The sequence below is a fragment of the Podarcis liolepis genome, assembly GCF_965112155.1.
Source record: "Podarcis liolepis genome assembly, chromosome: 7".
Lineage (NCBI taxonomy): Eukaryota > Metazoa > Chordata > Lepidosauria > Squamata > Lacertidae > Podarcis > Podarcis liolepis.
In genome coordinates, this window is record NC_139561.1 from 27,583,931 (window position 1) to 27,602,873 (window position 18,943).

Consider the following 18,943-nt stretch of genomic DNA (forward strand, 5'->3'; position numbering starts at 1 on the left):
CCCTGGCGGAGGACAGAGAGGGATACGTAAGTGTTTGTAGAAAAGTACATTTCACACTTATTGCTCTGCCCAGGCATTTCGCCTCTGAAAGGTTGTCCCTTGGGACAAACGGTTGTCCCCTGGGATGAAAAAGGCTTCCTGCGCCCTGGTACAGAACTAAGGTGATGCACTTTCAGACCCCTTCAAGCGTTGTGTCTGTGATCTCAGAGCTTGGATGTCTTCAGCAACCATTGCAGGATGTCTTCTCAACAAGACAAGCATCAGTATTGCATACCCTCCAACATTTATCCAATGGAAATAGGGGTGTTCTATACTATCATTATTATTCTATCCCACCCATCTGACTGGGTTGCCCCAGCCGCTCGGGGCAGCTTCCAACTAATAATAATAATAAAATATTAAGCATTAAAAAACTCCCCTACTTCGGGCTGCCTTCAGATGTCTTCTAAATGTTGTATAGTTACTTATCTCCTTGGCTCGGGGTTCACATAACTCCGATGAAAACAGGGATGTCCTAAGGAAAAGCGGGACATTCCAGGATCAAATCCAGGAACCTGGATGACTTCTGTAAATCCGGGACTGTCCCTGGAAAATAGGAACATTTGGAAGGTCTGGTATTGCGTGGAACAGATTCAAAGGCAGACAGAGAAATTTAGGTTTGCACAATTGAAAGCGGATTAAAGCGCTCTTTCACCCTAGCACAGCAGATCTGCTCAAAAAAGAGAGAGAGAGAGAAACAGACTTTTTGCATTTAGGAAATTGATGGGGAAATGCGTTGAAAAGTGTGGAATGCCTGGATAATTAATGTTAAGATGTGTAAACGTCCTGAAAGCAAACCAGGAGCGATGCTTAAGTTCCCTGCAAACAGATCAGAAAGCATGCTGGATGAAGACTGTATTATAATCCAACCTCTGCGTAAGCTTTGTGCAAGCAAATCAGAAGGAAGGCTCAATAAAAAGGTCAGCTGGAGGAGCCCTCTCTCCATTCTTATTGCTATCGAAACCTCTAAGTCAACTCTTCTTTTTCTAAACTACAAAGGTCCAGGCACATAGCCTTTCCTTGCAGAGAGCCTCTGCCGCCACTCCTTGATCCCGTCCCTACACCTTCCCCAGCTCTGCAATCAAACCGAGCCCCCGGGCCACGTCAACAAAAGAGCATCAGCCTAACAGCCAGCTGGCACTAATTGGCTTCTCTCCAGTCAAAGCTACTCTTGAAAGCTTGCTCACTTTGGCTGTCTTGGGGGGGGTGCTAGACAGTAGGGGGTCCACAACCAGGGTTAAGTCAATTTTGCCCGGGTCTGTTTCCTTCATTCACGGAGGACCCGCGGAATAAATTCCGCACCTCTGCAAACAAACGTCAGCCCACTTGAAACGTGGAGCGTCTCTCTGTGTGGGAGATTTTTTTTTTCCTTTATGGAAATTGACATGGGACCTAATTAAATGGCACTGAGTGTGGAAGACAAGCTGATTCCACCCAGTTAACAAAACATGGCTGAGGACTTGAGCCAGATCACAGCAGCAGGGAATTGCTTCGGACAGAAGCATCTCTGGCTGCGTATAAATGACGAAGGCAGCTCGGCGTGTTTGTGTGTGTGTCCCTGTGGTCATGCACTGGCATACCATCAAAATATGTAAGGAGAAAGATAACGGATGCCTGGGAAAGTTAGGCCAGATTGCTGGTTGCCATGGATACCGGATGATATTTTCTCAACTGTTTTTGCAAGCAAACGTCGCTGGCGGGTCCACATTCCTGCTTTCAAAGAAAAGAGATGCGGGCAGAAAGCCGAGGCAATGCGAGGGGAATGAACCAGTGGGATAAACATACACGAAGTGACTAGATCTGAACTGTTGGCTTGGTTTATGGGATTTGGGTGTTCTGGTTGCAGAGCCAAAGAGTTCTGGACAAGGAACGCCACAGGAGAAGGAAAGTGGAAAAGGTGGGAAGTGAGGGAAACAGAAGACCAGAGAAGCTCCAAGAAGATCCCTGTACAGTCATACCTGGGAACTCAAACAGAATCCGTTCCGGAAGTCTGTTCAACTCGCAAAGCATTCGACTTCCAAAGCGTGGCTTCTGATTGGCTGCAGGAAGGTCCTGCAGCCAATCGGAAGCCCCGTCAGACATTTGGCTTCCAAAAGAACGTTCAGAAACCAGAACAGTCACTTCTGGGTTTCGATCATTCAGGACCCAAAACGTTTGAGAACTAGGCTGTTTGAAAACCAAGGTACAACTGTACTCTTTTCAGCACCTTCTAAAAACATTTTGTTTAGGCACCCTCACCCAGACATGTAGACTGCTGAGGTGTGTTTTGATTTGCTTTTAGCTTACCGTCTGTTTTAATTTTTTGTTGTTGTTTAAATAGCTGTTTTTACCCTTTTAAAAACTGATATTGTTTTGTCATTTTTAAAAACTGCTTTGATTAGTTCACACACACACACACACAATCAAGCAGTCCCACTGAGCCACACAGCCCTTTCCCCAGATGCCTAGGTTTACTGCTGGCTATCTTACTATATGCAGCATATAGTGAAATGCTGGAAAACCAGGGGTAGGAGTGTCATAAAGTCTTGCTCCGTCCTACTGGCATTGCTGCTGCCTCCTCCTCCTTCCAAGGATGGCATCCTCTGCTGCTAGTCACCTGAGACAAGAGGAACCTATGCTATATCCACCTTAGGTCCTCAGCTGTGGAACACTTCGCTCACCTGCCCACTTCCCTACCACTAGGAACATAGGGAGCTGCTGTATACTGAATCTGACAGCTGGTCCATCTAGCTCAGTACTGTCTACACTGGCTGAAAGCAAGTTTCCAAAGTTTAGAACTGGGCTTCCTCCCAGTCCTACCTGAAGATGCTGGGGATTGTATCTGGGCCAATCAGCGTGGACCAAACAGCTAAATGGGACCAACGACCTGACTTGGCTTAAGTCAGCTTCCTGCATTCCTGTACCCAACCCATAAATTGCTTGGGGCAAATGTCTTCCAAAGCAGCTTGGGGAGACGTTCTCCCTCCTCCTTAGTGCTCATAAATAATATAATGTCAGGTAGCAGCTCCGTGGTTTGAATTCAAAGCAGCTGAATGCTTTGGAGATGGTCCTCGAATGCGAGGTTTGCCAGTAATGGGCGCTGCTTAGGGGAAGAGACTTGGCTTAAGATAGGGGGGTTGCTTTGTTTTGTTTTAGTATTTCCTGGGCATGAGTGGCACACTGACGCAGGGGCCTGGCACCAGAAGGAATTGACTGGAGCTTTCTGGGACAGTAAGAACAAACAATGTTAAGTTCCAAGAAACAGGGCTGCCGGAGCGTATTGTTGGGGGGTGCCAGAGGGGCTAAGACACGGGTGTGGATTTTTGAGGGGGCTCTAAGCTCAGCACAGGGCAGCCTGGTGCTTCTCCCCCATGCATCAGAGGAAACAATGTCCATGGGGAGGTGCACTGGGCTGGGATGCCTGCATAGGGGCCGCCGCCAAGTGCATCATCAGCTGGGCAGGCAGGCAGCACATCACAGCCCTGCTTGGCTCCGGTGCAGGGGGTCACTCTGGCACTGTGGGCGGCAAGGGTTGGGGTGCTATGACCACCTCCTTCACCACCGCCCCCAGCTCCCTAGAAGAAAGACAATACATAAATAGCAAATAGACACCCCCATGCATTTATCCAATCTATTTATACGCCATCTAAAGCTATCATTCTACAGCCAATCGATTTCCTTGGGCAGGCCCAACTTCCAGCGTGCCAAGGGGGAAATTATCGCAGTTGAAATTGGTCCACTTTTTTTCTTCTTTCCTGCCCTTCTCCTAACTCAACAATAGCTCCCTATCCCCTCGCTTCCAACTTTAGCATGCGCACACCCGGCTCACACTACTTTAGAGGAGGCATGGGGAAACGATGTCCTTGACATCCTTTGCCTTGTGCTCTGCATAATCTCAGGTGACCCTCGGACAAAACAACGCAGTGTCCAGGCACTTTGAAACAGCGGCCGGGTTCAAAGGCCAAGCTTGACTCATCACGAAACCGTCCTTTTAAGCTGTTCTGTGTGGAGGGAACTCTAGAAGGCATATAATTATGGGAAGGGGGGAAAAGAGGAGGACAGACTGCTGTTTTCAGGCATCTGCAACACTCAGAGCTCAAACAGTAAGTGGAGGCAAGGAGTCCTTGCAAAGGAAAATTGGGGTGGGGAGCCCCAGACAGCAATGCCTCTTAAACTGCTCCCAGACTTATGGCAAAAGATAAGAGGATTTTTCTCTCTCCCTCTGTTCCTTTATTCCTTTCTTCATTGCTCTACCCTGCATGGCTCTCCTCCTGAATTCTGGTTTAATAAGAAGACTGCTTTGGATTAATTCCAGAGTGGCAGCATCACACATCTCGGAACAGCTTTCCATTGCATAAGATACAAGACAGACCACTGGTCCACATAGCTCACTATTGTCTACACCAGGGTTTCCCAAATTTGGGTCTCCAGCTGGTTTTGGACTACAACTCCCATCATCCCTAGCTAGCAGGACCAGTGGTCAGGGATGATGGGGCAGGGGTCTGTCCCAACCCTACCTGGAGATGTCAGGCATTGAACCTTGGACCTTACACAGGCAGCACAGGTGCTCTGTTCTTGAGCTATAGCCCTTCTGTTAAAAATAAAATAAGATTCTAGTCCTCATGTTTCTGATTGAAGAGCTGATTTGAATAGGAAGTTGCCTTATACTGAGTCAGACCACTGACTCTATACACTGACTCTTGCTGATCTGCAAGAGGGATTCTAGCACGTACGGGAACTTTAGGTCTGCACAATTAAAAGTGAGTCAAAGCACAACAAATCTACTGTTTCTAAACAAAAAACAAAAGGGCTTTATGAAGTTTGGAAATGCATCCGGGAATGCACTGAAAAGTATAGCAAGTGAAGGATTAGCGGGAAGTTGTGCAAACACCCTGCAAGGGAATGAGTGCAAGATGAATGCTGATTGTGGTGTAGCTGTCCTGTAGACAATCAGGAGAAATAGTCAATGAGAGCCAGACATAGTCTGACCGCTGTGTGAGCTTTGTGCAAGCAAATCAGGCTGAATGCTCAATCCACAGGAAGACACACTCTGGCAGCGTCTCTCCAGGGTTTCAGGCTCAGGGGTCTCTCTCAGCCCTACCCAGAGATGCTATTGGGGACCTTTTGCATGCCAAACAGATACTACCGCCTTTCCCTGGCTCTTCCTCTGACTCTTTGCATCTTTTATTCCTGCAACTTCCCCCATTCACTCATGTGTGTTGATTCTTTTTTAAACACACTACCCAGAACTCCCCACTCCAAAGCGATCTTAATGGGATTATACAGGTCTATTGCACAGAGGTTCCTTTTCATTCAGTGTTTTAAAGACGCATTGCTTTCACAGTAAGACACCGTGCAGAAGTCAACTTGGAGTCCCCAGCGAGTACGACTGCCTCAGGTCTGCTTTTTCGTGCACACAAGGTTGCACGTGCATGAGTGGAACGTCACACAGGATGTCACATTGATGTGTACACTCACATGAGGGGTCCGAGGCAGTGCGTTGCTCAATCGCTCATGTGCATTTGTGGTTTCGAGCTATTTATTTCCGTTCGGCGAGATTGAACAGTGGCAAACTTGTAGGTGGGATGGCAGGGGAGGTGGCCATTATGACTGGCTGCTTTATATTCCAAGGATATTGGGTTGTATCAGAGAAGGCCTACTGGAGTTAATGGAAAGGACAAACTTAGGTGCATTCATTTTGGTGGGTTTTCTCCGCGTAGAACTTACTTGGATACAACCCCTCTCCTTCTTCAATCAAAACGTAAGTGTGAGTGATGCATTTATCTCTGGAGTGCCTTTCAAAACCCGTGATTGCAAATTGCAAACATGCTTTCCAGTTGTTTTTAAACAACAATGACAAAGCAGCCTGAGGAGATTGCAACTAAACATTAGGATGTCCTAATTTGGGTGGGTGGGGGGAAGCAGGGGAGAAGAAGAAGAAGAAGAAGAAGAAGAAGAAGAAGAAGAAGAAGAAGAAGAAGAAGAAGAAGAAGAAGAAGAAGAAGAAGAACAACAACAACAACAACAACAACAACAACAACAACAACAACAACAACAACAACTTCTTTCTGGTGGTAAGAACTGTTCAGCAGTGGAAGGTGTTGGACTCTCCTTCCTTGGGGGTTTTCAAGCAGAGGTTGGATGGCCATCTGTCAGAGATTCTTTAGCTGTGATTCCTGCATTGCAGGAGGTTGGACAGGATAACCCTTGGGGTCTCTTCCACCTCTCCAATTCTATGATCCTGTGAGTTCTTCCCATATCTCCCGCCTGGTAGTTCTCAAAACCACCCACATGTCTCTTCCAGCCATGAAAGCCGATCGGAAGCGTTTGAAGGGGGAGAAGACTGACCTGGTGAGTCAGATGCAGCAGCTCTACGCCACCCTGGAAAGCCGGGAAGAGCAGCTACGGGACTTCATCAGGAACTACGAGCAGCACAGAAAAGTAAGGATGGATGCCTGGGTGGTGGGAGAGATTTGACATTGGCCAGAGTGTTGGCCGTGGAAAAGGTTGCTTGTGTAGAATGGGCCCATCGATGGTCTGAGGAAAGTCCCAAGGGCCAGATTGAACGGCCTGGAGGCCAACATTCACCTAATGGGCCTGAAGTTTTCCACTCCTGTTTTAGGGCAATAAAGAGAGATAATAACCAGTCCTTTGAATTGAGCCCAGAATCAGATAAGCAGCCAGTGCAATTGAAGTCACTGGATGTTCTAGCTTATTTTTAGCTCTTTGGCTTGTTCACCTGTCTTTCACAGGTGGCTGTCATCTTCTCAGCATTGTCTACCCTAACTGGCAGCACCTCTCCAGGGTTTTAGGCAGAAGTTCCAGGCATTGAACCTCTTTTGCCCCATAGAGGGGCTTACTTTGGGGGGCGGGGTGAGTTGGAAAGGGAAAGAAGGAGTATCGGGATTATACCACATGCTCAGGTGGCAGCTACCACTGCTGGCCAGTGGTATCTCCTTCACCCCATACTGGGCCTAAATGCAGGAGGGGAGACACATCAAGAATGTCCCTGGCAAGCTGAGCCCACCTCTGCCCACCAACCAGCCACAGGTGCATCCTTTGCCCAGTGCTGGGGCTTGCTTTTTACAAAGAAGTTGGGGAGGGGAAAAAGAAACAGTGGGGATATCTTCACACACTCCAGCTGCAGGGATATTTGAGGTTTCCACATCCTTTAGCTCTCTCATATGAGGCAGCTGAGGAATGGAAGAGCAAGAGGTTTGAATACAGTGAGAAAGGAGAGAGACTGAAAGGGGGAGAAGTAGCTGTTTTAAACAACAGCAGAAGTTTGAGCAAAGCAGCAGTGGAGAAACACTGAGAGGGGAGGAAAGTGGTGGTTTCAATCGATGGCAGAAGTTTGAGAGATGGAAAGACACTGAGGGGAAAGTGGCAATTTAAAAGAAGGTTTGAGGGGAGAAAATGTATTTAATCAACAGCAGAAGTTTGAGTAAAACAGGTGGTGAGATACTGAGGGGGGAGTGGCAATTTAAAACACGGTTTGAGTACAGTGAAAAAGGAGTTGGAGAAAGATCTGGTGGTAGCTTTTGAGTGCTCATTTTTGTGTCGTAACTATCTTTGCTATTTCTCTTCCTTAAAACTTTAGGAATATCCATCCCTGTTTTATTCAAACCTCTGCCATTGTTTAAAACTGCAATTTTCTTCTCAGTGTCCTACCGCCCCTGCTTTACTCAGACTTCTGCCATTGTTTTAAACCACCACTTCCCCGCCCACTTTACAGGGAAACTATCACACAAAGAAAAGTCCTTTCTTCACCTTTTCTTAACCACCACCAGTCCCTCCTTTATCTTCCTGCCCTCTTTGCCTTCCCTTGTCCCTGCGTTTAGTACCTTGGGAAACAGCCAACGAAAGCAGTTCAAAATGGCAATTTTGTGCAAATACAGTATAAAGAAATAACTCAAAGTAATAAATCATCTGTAAAATATTAAACATTTTAATTTTTATTACGTACTTTTATTTTTATTAGCAACTTTTAAATTAAAAGCTCATCATAAATTCAATAGAGAAGGGGAAGGGGCACAGGGAGAAGGGAGGGGTGGGAGAAACATTTTACAATGTATGAGTACTAATACTCATACTAATGCTAATTACTAACTGTAATTACTAATCACAGTTGCTGATGTTATGGCAGGGGTCTACCAGAACCTCCTCTGGCACCAGAAAAAGGAGAATGGAATAAATATCCTCTCAAAAATCCACAATTTATGAGAGACTGGTTGCTTTTCCTGGCTCAGCCTCTTCTACATTGAATGCTCCCTCTTAAAACATGCCCACATTTCATTAGATGCAGGATTGGACATTCACCTTCACACCCAGTCTGGAGAGGCTACAAGAGCTTATCTCTGTGACTGAGCACAATAGATGTAGAGTGGCACCTCGGGTTACAGACCCTTCGGGTTACAGATTCCGCAAACCCAGAAATAGTACCTCAGGTTAAGAACCTTTCTTCAGGATGAGAACAGAAATCGCGCAGCAGTGGCAGCAGGAGGCCCCATTAGCTAAAGTGGTGATTCAGGTTAAAAACAGTTTCAGGTTAAGAACGGACCTCTAGAACTAATTAAGTTCTTAACCCGAGGTACCACTGTACTTCTTTTTCTCATCCGTGGGGCAACTGATGGGTGCCATGCCTGTACGTTTTTGTGGCCCTGCCTCCTTTTTTGCTCTTGTTGATGTGGCTGCCTCTTGCCACACCCCCTCCCACAGCCATTTTGCACCTTCCTCAGCATGTCAAATGTGCCCACTGTTTCCCCCAACCCCACCCCAAGAGATTGATAAGGATGGGGAGGAGATCAGAGACAGGAGGAGGGTAGGAAAGCAGCTTAACAGCCACCCAGCCTCCATGCTTCGGTTCCGTATTCTGACTCTCGCCCCAACCGCAGGAAAGCGAAGATGCGGTCAAAGCTCTTGCGAAAGAGAAAGATCTGCTGGAGCGGGAGAAGTGGGAGTTACGCCGGCAAGCCAAAGATGCCACGGACCACGCCAGTGCTCTTCGGTCGCAGCTGGACCTGAAAGACAACCGAATGAAGGAACTGGAAGCTGAGCTAGCCATGGTGAGTGTCCCTGCGCCTGCAGGCCTTCAAGGTTTCTCCAGAGGGCTTTCCCCCCAAACTCCCCATTTATTATTCCCAGACAGACAACGTTGTCACCCTTCCCAGCTCCCAGACTCCATACGAGAAAGCACATGCTAGCCATTTGTCACACTTGGCATCCACCACGTTGGCAGTTTTCATCAGGAGACGACACAGATCCACCTAGCATCTGGGGAAACCCAGCCAGATGGGTGGGGTATAAATAAAAAATTATTATAAATTATTATTACCCTCTGCATAAACTTTGTGCCAGCAAATCAGGATGCGTGCTCAGTCTGGAGCACTCTGGGTACTCTGTAGGGGCCATCTGCCCTGTCTTCATTGAGCATCCATTCTGATTTGCTTACAGGGCAGTTATACAATGCTGAGCATTCATCTTGTACTCGTCCCGATTCGCTTACGCCAGGCTTCCTCAACCTCGGCCCTCCAGATGTTTTTCGCCTACAACTCCCATGATCCCTAGCTAGCAGGACCAGGGGTCAGGGATGATGGGAATTGTAGTCTCAAAACATTTGGAGGGCCGAGGTTGAGGAAGCCTGGCTTACACAGTGTTTGAATGTTTTCCTGTAATACATTCCCTCTGCACTTTGCAATGCATTTTCTTACCATTTCTTTTTTAAAAGTGGCTTTCTTGTGCACGGGTGACAGAGCACTTCAGTCCACTTTAATTGTGCAAGCCTTAAAGTTCCATTCTGTGCTTGAGCACACACCACCGCCCTACAAATATTGATGGTTTGGGGCGGGGGTGCCCAGTAATATTTGGTGCAAACAGTAACTGGCACCCCAGACACAAGAGAAGTCCACTGGGAGGGAAGGGTTTATGTGTTAGAGACCTCCAACTAAGGGATTATCCACACTTAGTTTTTACCCCACTCTTTCCAGGTCTATGCTTAAAAGCTCAATGTCTGAGCATATCATCATCGTTTGCCCTTGAGCTTTCCCTGTGAAAACCTGCTCTTTAGCGCTCACTTAGAGCATATGTCAATTCAAGTTTTCCGGGAGCTGTTGGTTGCTCTGATTGAGCTTTAAAGAATGAGATTTCACAGAGAAAGCTCTGGAGAAAAGAGAGGAAAAGGTTGCTTGGACATGGAGCTTTAAAGTGTTGGCCATGCCTGGAAAGAGCAGAGGAACAGTAAGTGTCAATGAGCCCACTCTGCATTCACACAGTGGTTTATTCCATTTCCCCGATGTTTCCCTGTTAATTTATGCATTATATTAGAGCTTTTACATGGCATAAAAGCCACTTTCGGAAAACTAATGGAACATGGTGCATGCTTAGCATTCATTCCTGTGTTATTTAATTCCAGAAATAATCCGTTTACAGTTCCCTTAACCCAGAAAATCACAGGAATAAGTGATGCAAGCATATACAGTTTTTTCCTGCCATTTTCATGGAGGAATTGGAGCAAGGCGGACAGAAAGAGTGAGGGAGAAGCAACAATGTCCAATGACATTTGTTGTTGTGTCACACCACACCCACTGGTGTGAATGAAATGTAGCACAACGCCGTACCATTATATCAGTCCAACAGCCACCGTTTCATATCACAACAGGTACCGCAGTGCAAAAGGAATATTAGAAAACAGAACAGAAGCACTAGAATCACAGTCGGGAAAACTAACCCAGTATTGCCCACACATGAGTGTACCCCCAGCTGTGCTCTGAGAAGCCCCACTGAAATGAATGAAACACCTAGGTTAGCGTCAGGGACTGGTTGGACACAGAGGAATGGTGGGAGGAACTAGCTGGGGAACCGCCAAGGGAAGAAGCTCAGAGCCAGGGGATTGGTGGTGGGCAGCGAGAGAAGACTGGGAAGAGGTGATGTCGGAAGCTGAAGAGGTAACAGGGCTTGGTGAGCAGGGAGAGTTTGTAGCAGAGAGAAGTCCAGGAACGGAAGCTGAAGCTGACTCAGGTGAGGGAGGCAGGAAGCAGAGATGTATCAGGCTAGTGAAGAGTCACTGGTGTCTCCCCCTCCTGCTGGTCTCCCAGAACCAGGAGAGAGATGAAGAAGGCAGAGGAGAAGTTAGCTTCATGCAGGCACCATCTCAGATTGCTTAGGAAAAACCTGAAGAGGAGAGGACTTAGGCAGCTGTGAGAAGGTAGGAACCTTCAGTCTCAGCAACTGCTTTGCGGGGACAAAATATGTCAGATATGAGTTGCTGTTCTCATTAGGCCTGACACTCCTGTGCTGATCCTGTTTTTGCTAACAAAGAGTTAACTCAACTTACTTTCTGTGATTTACTGCTGGCTCACTTCCCGTGGACTGCAATGGGTTTACCCCTGAATTGGGGCTAAGCACTGACGGCAACCCTGTGTGTCTCCTGCTTCTTCTCTCAGGCAAAACAGTCCTTAGCAACGCTGACCAAGGATGTACCCAAGCGGCATTCTTTAGCCATGCCCGGGGAGACGGTGCTCAACGGAAATCAGGAATGGGTGATGCAAGCCGACCTCCCGCTGACGGCTGCCATCCGACAGAGCCAGCAGACGCTGTACCATGCCCACCCCCAGCACACGGTAGACCGTCAAGGTGAGTTTGCTCCCCTATCTCTACCTGCGACTCACTCCACCAACACCACCCCTCCCCGGTTCTCTTCTCAAAGGTAGCACAGGCGATATGATACAATATGATACGATATGAAATGATAATCTTTATTGTCATTGTCCCATACAGAACAACAAAATTGAAAAAACTACATCAGACATTCAAAAACCAACAAGCCTTTTATCCCAACCATCCCAGCCTGGTTAGCCCCTAAAAACTCTGATACCCCATAATTGAATACAATATACTCACATAGAGACTACTTTACACTGCATTTAAAACCAAAATCACATTTGGATAGAAACTGTTTCTCAGGCGGCTAGTCCTAGTCTTTATAATCTTGTACCTTCTTCCAGAAGGCAGAAGCTGAAAGAGATCATTTCCGGGGTGTGCACTATCCTGCGCTATCTCTGCAGCTTTCTTATGGCACCTGGAAGCATAGATTTGATCCAAGGTGGGAAGAGTGCACCCAATTATTCTCTCTGCAGTCTTTACAACCCTAGACAGCATTGTTTTTTCCCTGACCGTGCAGCTCCCAAACCACACACACAGACCATAAGTTAATACACTCTCAACAGTACAATGGTACAATGGTAAAATGCCATCAACAGGTCCTTTGAGAGATTATTTTTCCAGAGGATTCTCAGAAAATATAACCTCTGCTGTGCTCTCTTCCATACTTTCTCATTTCTCATTCTCATTACAGCAGCCCTGTGAGGTAGGCATAGGTGTGACAGGGAGAAGGAGAGAGGCTAAACCCCACTTTACCCAATGAGCTTTGCAGCAGAGCAGGGATCTGAAGCTGGGTCCAGCAGGGGCGTGACCTCCTGCGCCCATCCGGTTGAATTTTACACAGCACGCCCATAGGACTGGTGGTGCCATCCGGGAAGAACTTTGGCAGAGGTGACCAGGGCCCCACTCTGCAGAATGTGGAGGAGGGCCCCCAGCAAGGTTGGCTAGTCACATTTCAGGGACTAGGCAGAGGAGGAGGTGGAATGGTGGAGGCTGCCTCCCCATCCTGACCCTTCCAGAGAGGAGGAAGAGGGAGACAGTATAGATTTGCAACAGGTGTTTGTGGGAGGTTACAGCTCAGAGGCAGATGAGGGGAAAAGTTGGGAAATAATGGGAGAGGAGGAGGAAGAGGGAGAAGTGGAGTGACAGCTGACTGGCACGCTGTCATTAGAAAGCATTCCAGACCCACCATCTCCTAATAGTAGGAGAGCAAAGAGCTTGAAGGCAGAGGGCACTTAGCAGCACCCGTCAAGGAGGTGATGATGATGAATGAGGAAGTGGGAGAGACGGAGGGGTGGAGGTTCACCCAGGACAATACCATTATCCAAGAGGCTGGGTTCTATAGCAGAGGTCAGCAAACTTTTTCAGCAGGGGGCCGGTCCACTGTCCCTCAGACCTTGTGGGGGGCTGGACTATATTTTTAAAAAAGAAAATGAATGAATTCCTATGCCCAAAAATAACCCAGAGATACATTTTAAATAAAAGCGCACATTCTACTCATGTAAAAACACCAGGCAGGCCCCACAAATAACCCAGAGATGCATTTTAAATAAAAGGGCACATTCTACTCATGTAAAAACATGCTGATTCCTGGACTGTCTGCGGGCTAAATTTAGAAGGCGACTGGGCCAGATCCGGGGCCCGGGCCTTAGTTTGCCTACCCATGTTCTTTAGCCTCTCTCTGTAAAGACTGAAATAAAAAAGGACTGTAAGAACCTTTTCCTTATCTTTATACCTTCCTGGGCAACCAGCTGGGAGCCACTGACAGCTTCCTGACATCACATTTGGAAAGCAGTGGAAAAAAGACATACTGTCATCCAAGCAAAGGAGGGGAGGGGCATGTGACCATTAAGTCCCGAGTCAAATATTACTTAACTGCACCACTGTATAGGCTCCCCCTTTAAAGATCCACCCACTGTATAAAGCACAGCTCAGGAGTAGGGTATTTGCTTTGCATGCAAAAGGTTCCATGTTCAATCCCTGGCATCTCGAGGTAAGAATGGCAGAGAACCCTAGAGAACTGTAGTGTAGACCATCCCCTAGACTCAAATCAAGACAAACATTTCAAATACTAGAAGGGCAGAGAGACCTCAAGGCCCTTTATTGGCAGACTCCATCATTACTGGGCAGGGAATCATTTGGCTAAGATTGGGGGAGTCAGGAAATGGGCCTTGTGGTTTCCAGTAAGGGTCCCTCTAGTGCTCTCGCCATCGTTCAGTTTATTAGGTTGGATTCCCTGCTGCCTGTGCCACTGGGGACACCTGTCAAACGGTAGGCCAGATGCCCCACATCTGCCCTTCCAGAGGTTGCTGGAATGCAGACCCCATCATCCCTGACCATTAGCCAGGCTGGTAGCAGCTGACGAAAGTCAAACTCCCAACATTCAGAAAGCCACAGGTCCCACATCACTGCAACCAAGTTGGAGCTATCCAAGGTCCTGAAATGCTGCTTGATCATTTCACCTGCGCAGAAAACCCCAGTCCTGGAAGGCAGGTGATCCCAGAGAGCCAATTCAGTGCCTTGAGCTTCCTTGAGCCCCAAGGAAGCTTCTGCCCGCAGCAAGTGCGACAGAGACTCACCTGCCCCTCTCCGATGCTTGCCTTTCAGCGGTCCGCGTGAGCCCGTGTCATTCCCGACAGCCTTCCATCATCTCTGATGCGTCGGCAGCAGAAGGCGACCGGTCGTCCACGCCGAGCGACATCAACTCCCCGCGGCACCGAACGCACTCCCTCTGCAATGTAAGGCGCCTCTGCAGGTCATTGGATGTTCCTAACACTGTTCTAACACACTTGCTTGCCTTGTTCGCTTGCGCCCGAGCCAACTCCTGTGGTCGGATGCTTTGCTGCTGCTTCTGCTGCTGCTTTGTAATGTTGGCTATGTTCTCCCTCCACCGTCAGAGACTGTATGGCCCTGAATTCCAGTTCTTGGGGATCCCATGTGGGGGAAAGCTCCGTTGCACTCAGATCCTTCATGTGGGCTTACATTTGGGGCCTCTGATTGTTCACTGTGAGAGCAAAATGCTGGACTAGATAGGTCTTTGGTCTCACTCAGGTGCTCCCTTCGTATTTTGGTGCATACAATAAATAAATTAATAAGGGGAAATGCAATCTGCAATGAAATATTGAAGTATATATCCCTTTCCCATAAGACAAATGTTCCTGTTCAGGGCTCCAGTCTCCTTAGAACAAGGAGTTATGAGTTATGTGGGTCAGGGTTGAGGGAGAGCATATCTAACATTTTCCTTTGCTGTGCTCAAGTTTGGGGGCTGGCTGTTGGGGAGGGAGCAGATTTTGGAGGGCGGGAAATGCATCCCCTTTCGTCTTTCCTTCCTCCTGAAACAACGCTTTGCATTTCAGGAGTGAGTTCATGTCCCTGGCATTCAACACTCTAGACTATAGCCCTCCCACATCTGGCTGTTTGAGGGTTTAGCAGGCCAGTTAAATCCTCTTTCTTCCCTTCCCACCTCAACATTTCGTATGTCCCAGAAGTTTACAGGTTCAGGTCAGGCCGTTTCAAGGTTCCTTTATGTTTCATTTTCTTTTTCGATCATAAAACTTACCTAAGGAATTCTCTGAGCGTTTAGAAAACCACTGCCTTATGTTTGGAGTGAACCCTTTTCACTTACACCCCTGTAGGCACACAACCACCCCATTTTGGTTTTTGGAAGGAATTGTCATGTCAATGTTGGTTGTAAAACTTTTCGTTGTAAAACTTTTCATTGTAAACTTCATCAGGGGTTTAAGTTCATCGAAAGACAGAGTGTTTTTATTTATTTATTTTAAATGGCTCCTCCCAAAAGAGATAAAAGGGTGGCACCCTTTTGGTAATGATCCCGCCCAACGTTCACTTAGGGTCCCCACCCCATGCCCTATCCCATTGCCCCAAGATGTCTCTCCATCCACTCACAGAAGCTGTCATTTTCCCTGCAGATGAAAACGTACAAGGTAACGTTGTTGTTGAATGTTGCACATCGCAGTCAAAAATGAAGGCCGTATTGACTCCAGGGTTAGTCCTACTCAGCGCAGACTCATTGAAAATGATGGGCGTAACTAACTTAGGCCAATTCATTTCAGTGGGTCTACTCTGAGTAGGACTTAATTGGACACAGCCCATAACATCTCCAGATGGTAGGGAGGTCATTACAGCATTTCCCCCCCTTTCTTTTTTTATTGGTTTTCACATATTACTTTACAATACAGATGTACCAAAGCCAACACCATTTCCTCCCCATCCCCCCATACATTTACATTTCTATTCCTCAATCCATCATATTATTCTTTTCTCCTTCCTCCCACTTCCCTCCGCCCCCACTCGATTTCCTCCACATTATACAATTTACAATAATCTTTGCATTCTACAACCTTCTCAAATCATCTATATATTCTTATTATCTTTCCTTACAATTTTTTCTTCCATCCAGTACTTCACATTTTAACCTAGGCATATTAGCATATCTTTTTTGAGCAATATTTTGCCATATATTCATCAAAACATTTCCACTTCTTTTTTAATTTTTGATTTGAATAAGAAATCAGTAGAATTACAACATTTATTGACCTGTTGATCAGACTGCCAAGTAGTTATCAAGGGGGAAATGATGAACCCACCATCTAATGAAAAATTGCTATTAAGGATCTGGAATATAGTTTATATGACTGCCTTTGTTGCCCTCCCCTGAACCCATTGATGGGTCTTCCCCTATGGATCTCCTGCCTGCCATCTAGTTGTGCCCTGACACTGAATCTCATTTGTGCTTTTGTTTTCCATTTGACCGCATTCCAGCTTTCAGGGACCAGAGGTACACAAAGGTGGTTGGTCCCCTTTGGGACTGGGACAGGGAGACTCACACTAGGTGCCAGAGCCAAAGACAGACAGAGCCAGCTAATTCTAGAACTTCCTATTAGCTCTGGCTGGCTGTGTGTGTTTTAACGGAATGACAATATTTTGACACGAACCATCTGCTTACTACCATCTGCCCCACTAGACTTTCTTACCCTTCCCGAATGAGTTCTCAGAGGAGTTTAGATCTCCAGGAACCACCTGGAGATGCCAAGGTGATGGTAGTGGTGTCTGGCGCCCCTTGGGACTGGTGGGGCAGGAAACCCAACAGCAGGTGGAGCCAATAAAGAGGCTGAGCCAGCTATTTCTAGTTTTGTCCCCATCTTCTACAAAGCAACATTGAGAGTAAAGAGGAGGTGGCAGACGTGCGTCGTTGCCCCACTAGATTGGTCTTGCATAAGAAAACAGGCAAGTGAGGGCTGGCTAGAGATGGACTGAAGTTTGTGGGGCAGTGCCTCATTTTCCCATTCTCCATGAAGGTACAGAGTAACCCGATCTGACCCCAGGGAAGAAGCCTGTGTTGAAAGGATTGTGGATTGTGGAACTCCCTTGAGAGCCAACCACTGCCATAGAATCATAGAATCATAGAGTTGGAAGAGACCACAAGGGCCATCGAGTCCAACCCCCTGCCAAGGCAGTGGGCTTTTCACAGCAAAGCACAACGTATCTCGAATGTCAAGGCGGGAGCCGGTCAGCAGTAACTCACAAGGTGTCAGTGAAGTTAACTCCTTATTCAAAGAAACAAAAGCAGCTGAGTACTAGTGAGCACAGCAACTCTTCCCAGTAGGTCTTGCCTCAATGAGGCAGTTGCAAGGACTGGAGGACCCCACCCTCCCACAACTCCCTAAGTTTCCTGCCAAAGTCCTGCCAAAGTCACCTTGTCTGTCTCTGCTCCGCCCTCTTCATACCTCTGTGGGTTCTGGGCAACCAGCAGGGAGGAGAGCTGGTCACAGCAGGAGGGGGAGACCCCCTGGCTTCTTCAGCAGCCTTCTTCATCTCTGTCTCTTGTCTCCTCTCCTCTCCAGCCTCTGCTTCTGCTTCTGATTCTAAACTGTTCTCTGCCACAGCCTCTTCCCGCTTACTAAACCCTGTTTCCTGCTCAGTAAACCCTGTTCCGACACCACCTTCTCCCAGTCTGCTACCTCTTCTCCACTAGTCCTCTGCATCCAGCCAATCCATTGGGGGAAGGTGCCAGGCGTGCTTCGGCAATGGGCAATGGGCATTGAGCCCGCCCAGGCTCCAGGCTATATTGTTCTGCTATGTGCCAAGCTGACATTCCTCTTTCTTCCGGCAGGGAGATAGTCCTGGACCAGTACAGAAAAACTTGCACAACCCAATTGTCCAGGTAAGAACTGGGTCATCCTGCATGGCCAAACACCTATTGAAAGGGACTTTTCCAGGATGTGTTGTAAGGGTGGGAGGAGATCCAAGGGCATTAAACTCAGAGCAGGTGGGTTGTTAGGGGGCTTTACCCACCCAAGTAAGTCCTACTCAGAGTAGACCTTCTGAAATTAATGAGGAAATGTCCATTAATTAAGCTGTGTCCATTGATTTCATCGGGTCTACTATAATGTTGGATACAATCCACATTGTTTACAGGGAACCCAGGTGCATCAGTCTTCTTAATTTGTAGAGGGTCCGATCCATAAACAATATACTGAACAATGTATCTGCTACTGTCAACCTCAAGTGTCAGGGGTAGTAGAGAAAATCAGTTCTCGTCTCACTTAGAGTCAAACTTGCATAATTTGTAGTTCCTGAAACAATGTATGGACCAAAGCAAGGCCATCCTTAGAAATTCATATTTCTTGGCAGTTCTTCAGCCAAGTAGTGATGAGTACATAAATGCATTTGCCAGGGTCAAATGTGCATGAAAATGCATATAGTGCTGAAAATAGCATTTTTTAAAGGATTTTTTATTGCAACAATGTGTGTGCATTAGGCAAATGTGTATATCAGGAGAAATTCTCATTAAACTTGCGATGAATTTTCATTAGGATACTTTGGGGGAGGGTATTCACTAAGCAACTTAGAAATGTGGAGAAGCAAATGTAAGAGTGGGAAAATAAGAAACCCAAATAAACATAGTTGCCCATCTCTGACTGGCCCCACTTCAGAAGCGCACGCCCATTTTTTTGCTCATCACCTGTCTGATACAATAGCCATCTTCAAACATCTAAAGGGCTGCCACATGAAGGAGGACGCAAGCTTGTTTTCTGCTGCCCTGGAGGGTTGTGACCCAAACCAGTAGATTCCAATTACAAGAAAGGCGATTCCAGCTAAACATTAGGAAGAACTTTCCGACAGTTGGAGCTGTTTGACAGTTAAACGGTCTCTTTCAGGAGATGGTAGCCTCTCCTTCACTGGAGGTTTTCCAGCAGAGGTTGGATGGTCCTCTGCCCGAGATTTGTTAGCAAGGGTTCTGGCA

At 47.1% G+C, this 18,943-nt stretch overlaps 1 protein-coding gene across 2 annotated transcripts in view; it reads left to right on the plus strand.

The window, feature by feature from the left end:
- The window catches only part of LOC310711319 (kazrin-like), a 214,299-nt gene that overhangs the window by 184,193 nt on the left and 11,163 nt on the right, over positions 1 to 18,943 (plus strand). For both annotated transcript variants that reach the window (XM_083513140.1, XM_083513141.1), the window contains exons 3-7: positions 6,323 to 6,459; positions 8,913 to 9,083; positions 11,460 to 11,649; positions 14,284 to 14,414; positions 17,810 to 17,860. In XM_083513140.1, the coding sequence (XP_083369266.1) occupies positions 6,323 to 6,459; positions 8,913 to 9,083; positions 11,460 to 11,649; positions 14,284 to 14,414; positions 17,810 to 17,860 (680 nt within the window). The remainder of the gene's footprint in view (positions 1 to 6,322; positions 6,460 to 8,912; positions 9,084 to 11,459; positions 11,650 to 14,283; positions 14,415 to 17,809; positions 17,861 to 18,943) is intronic.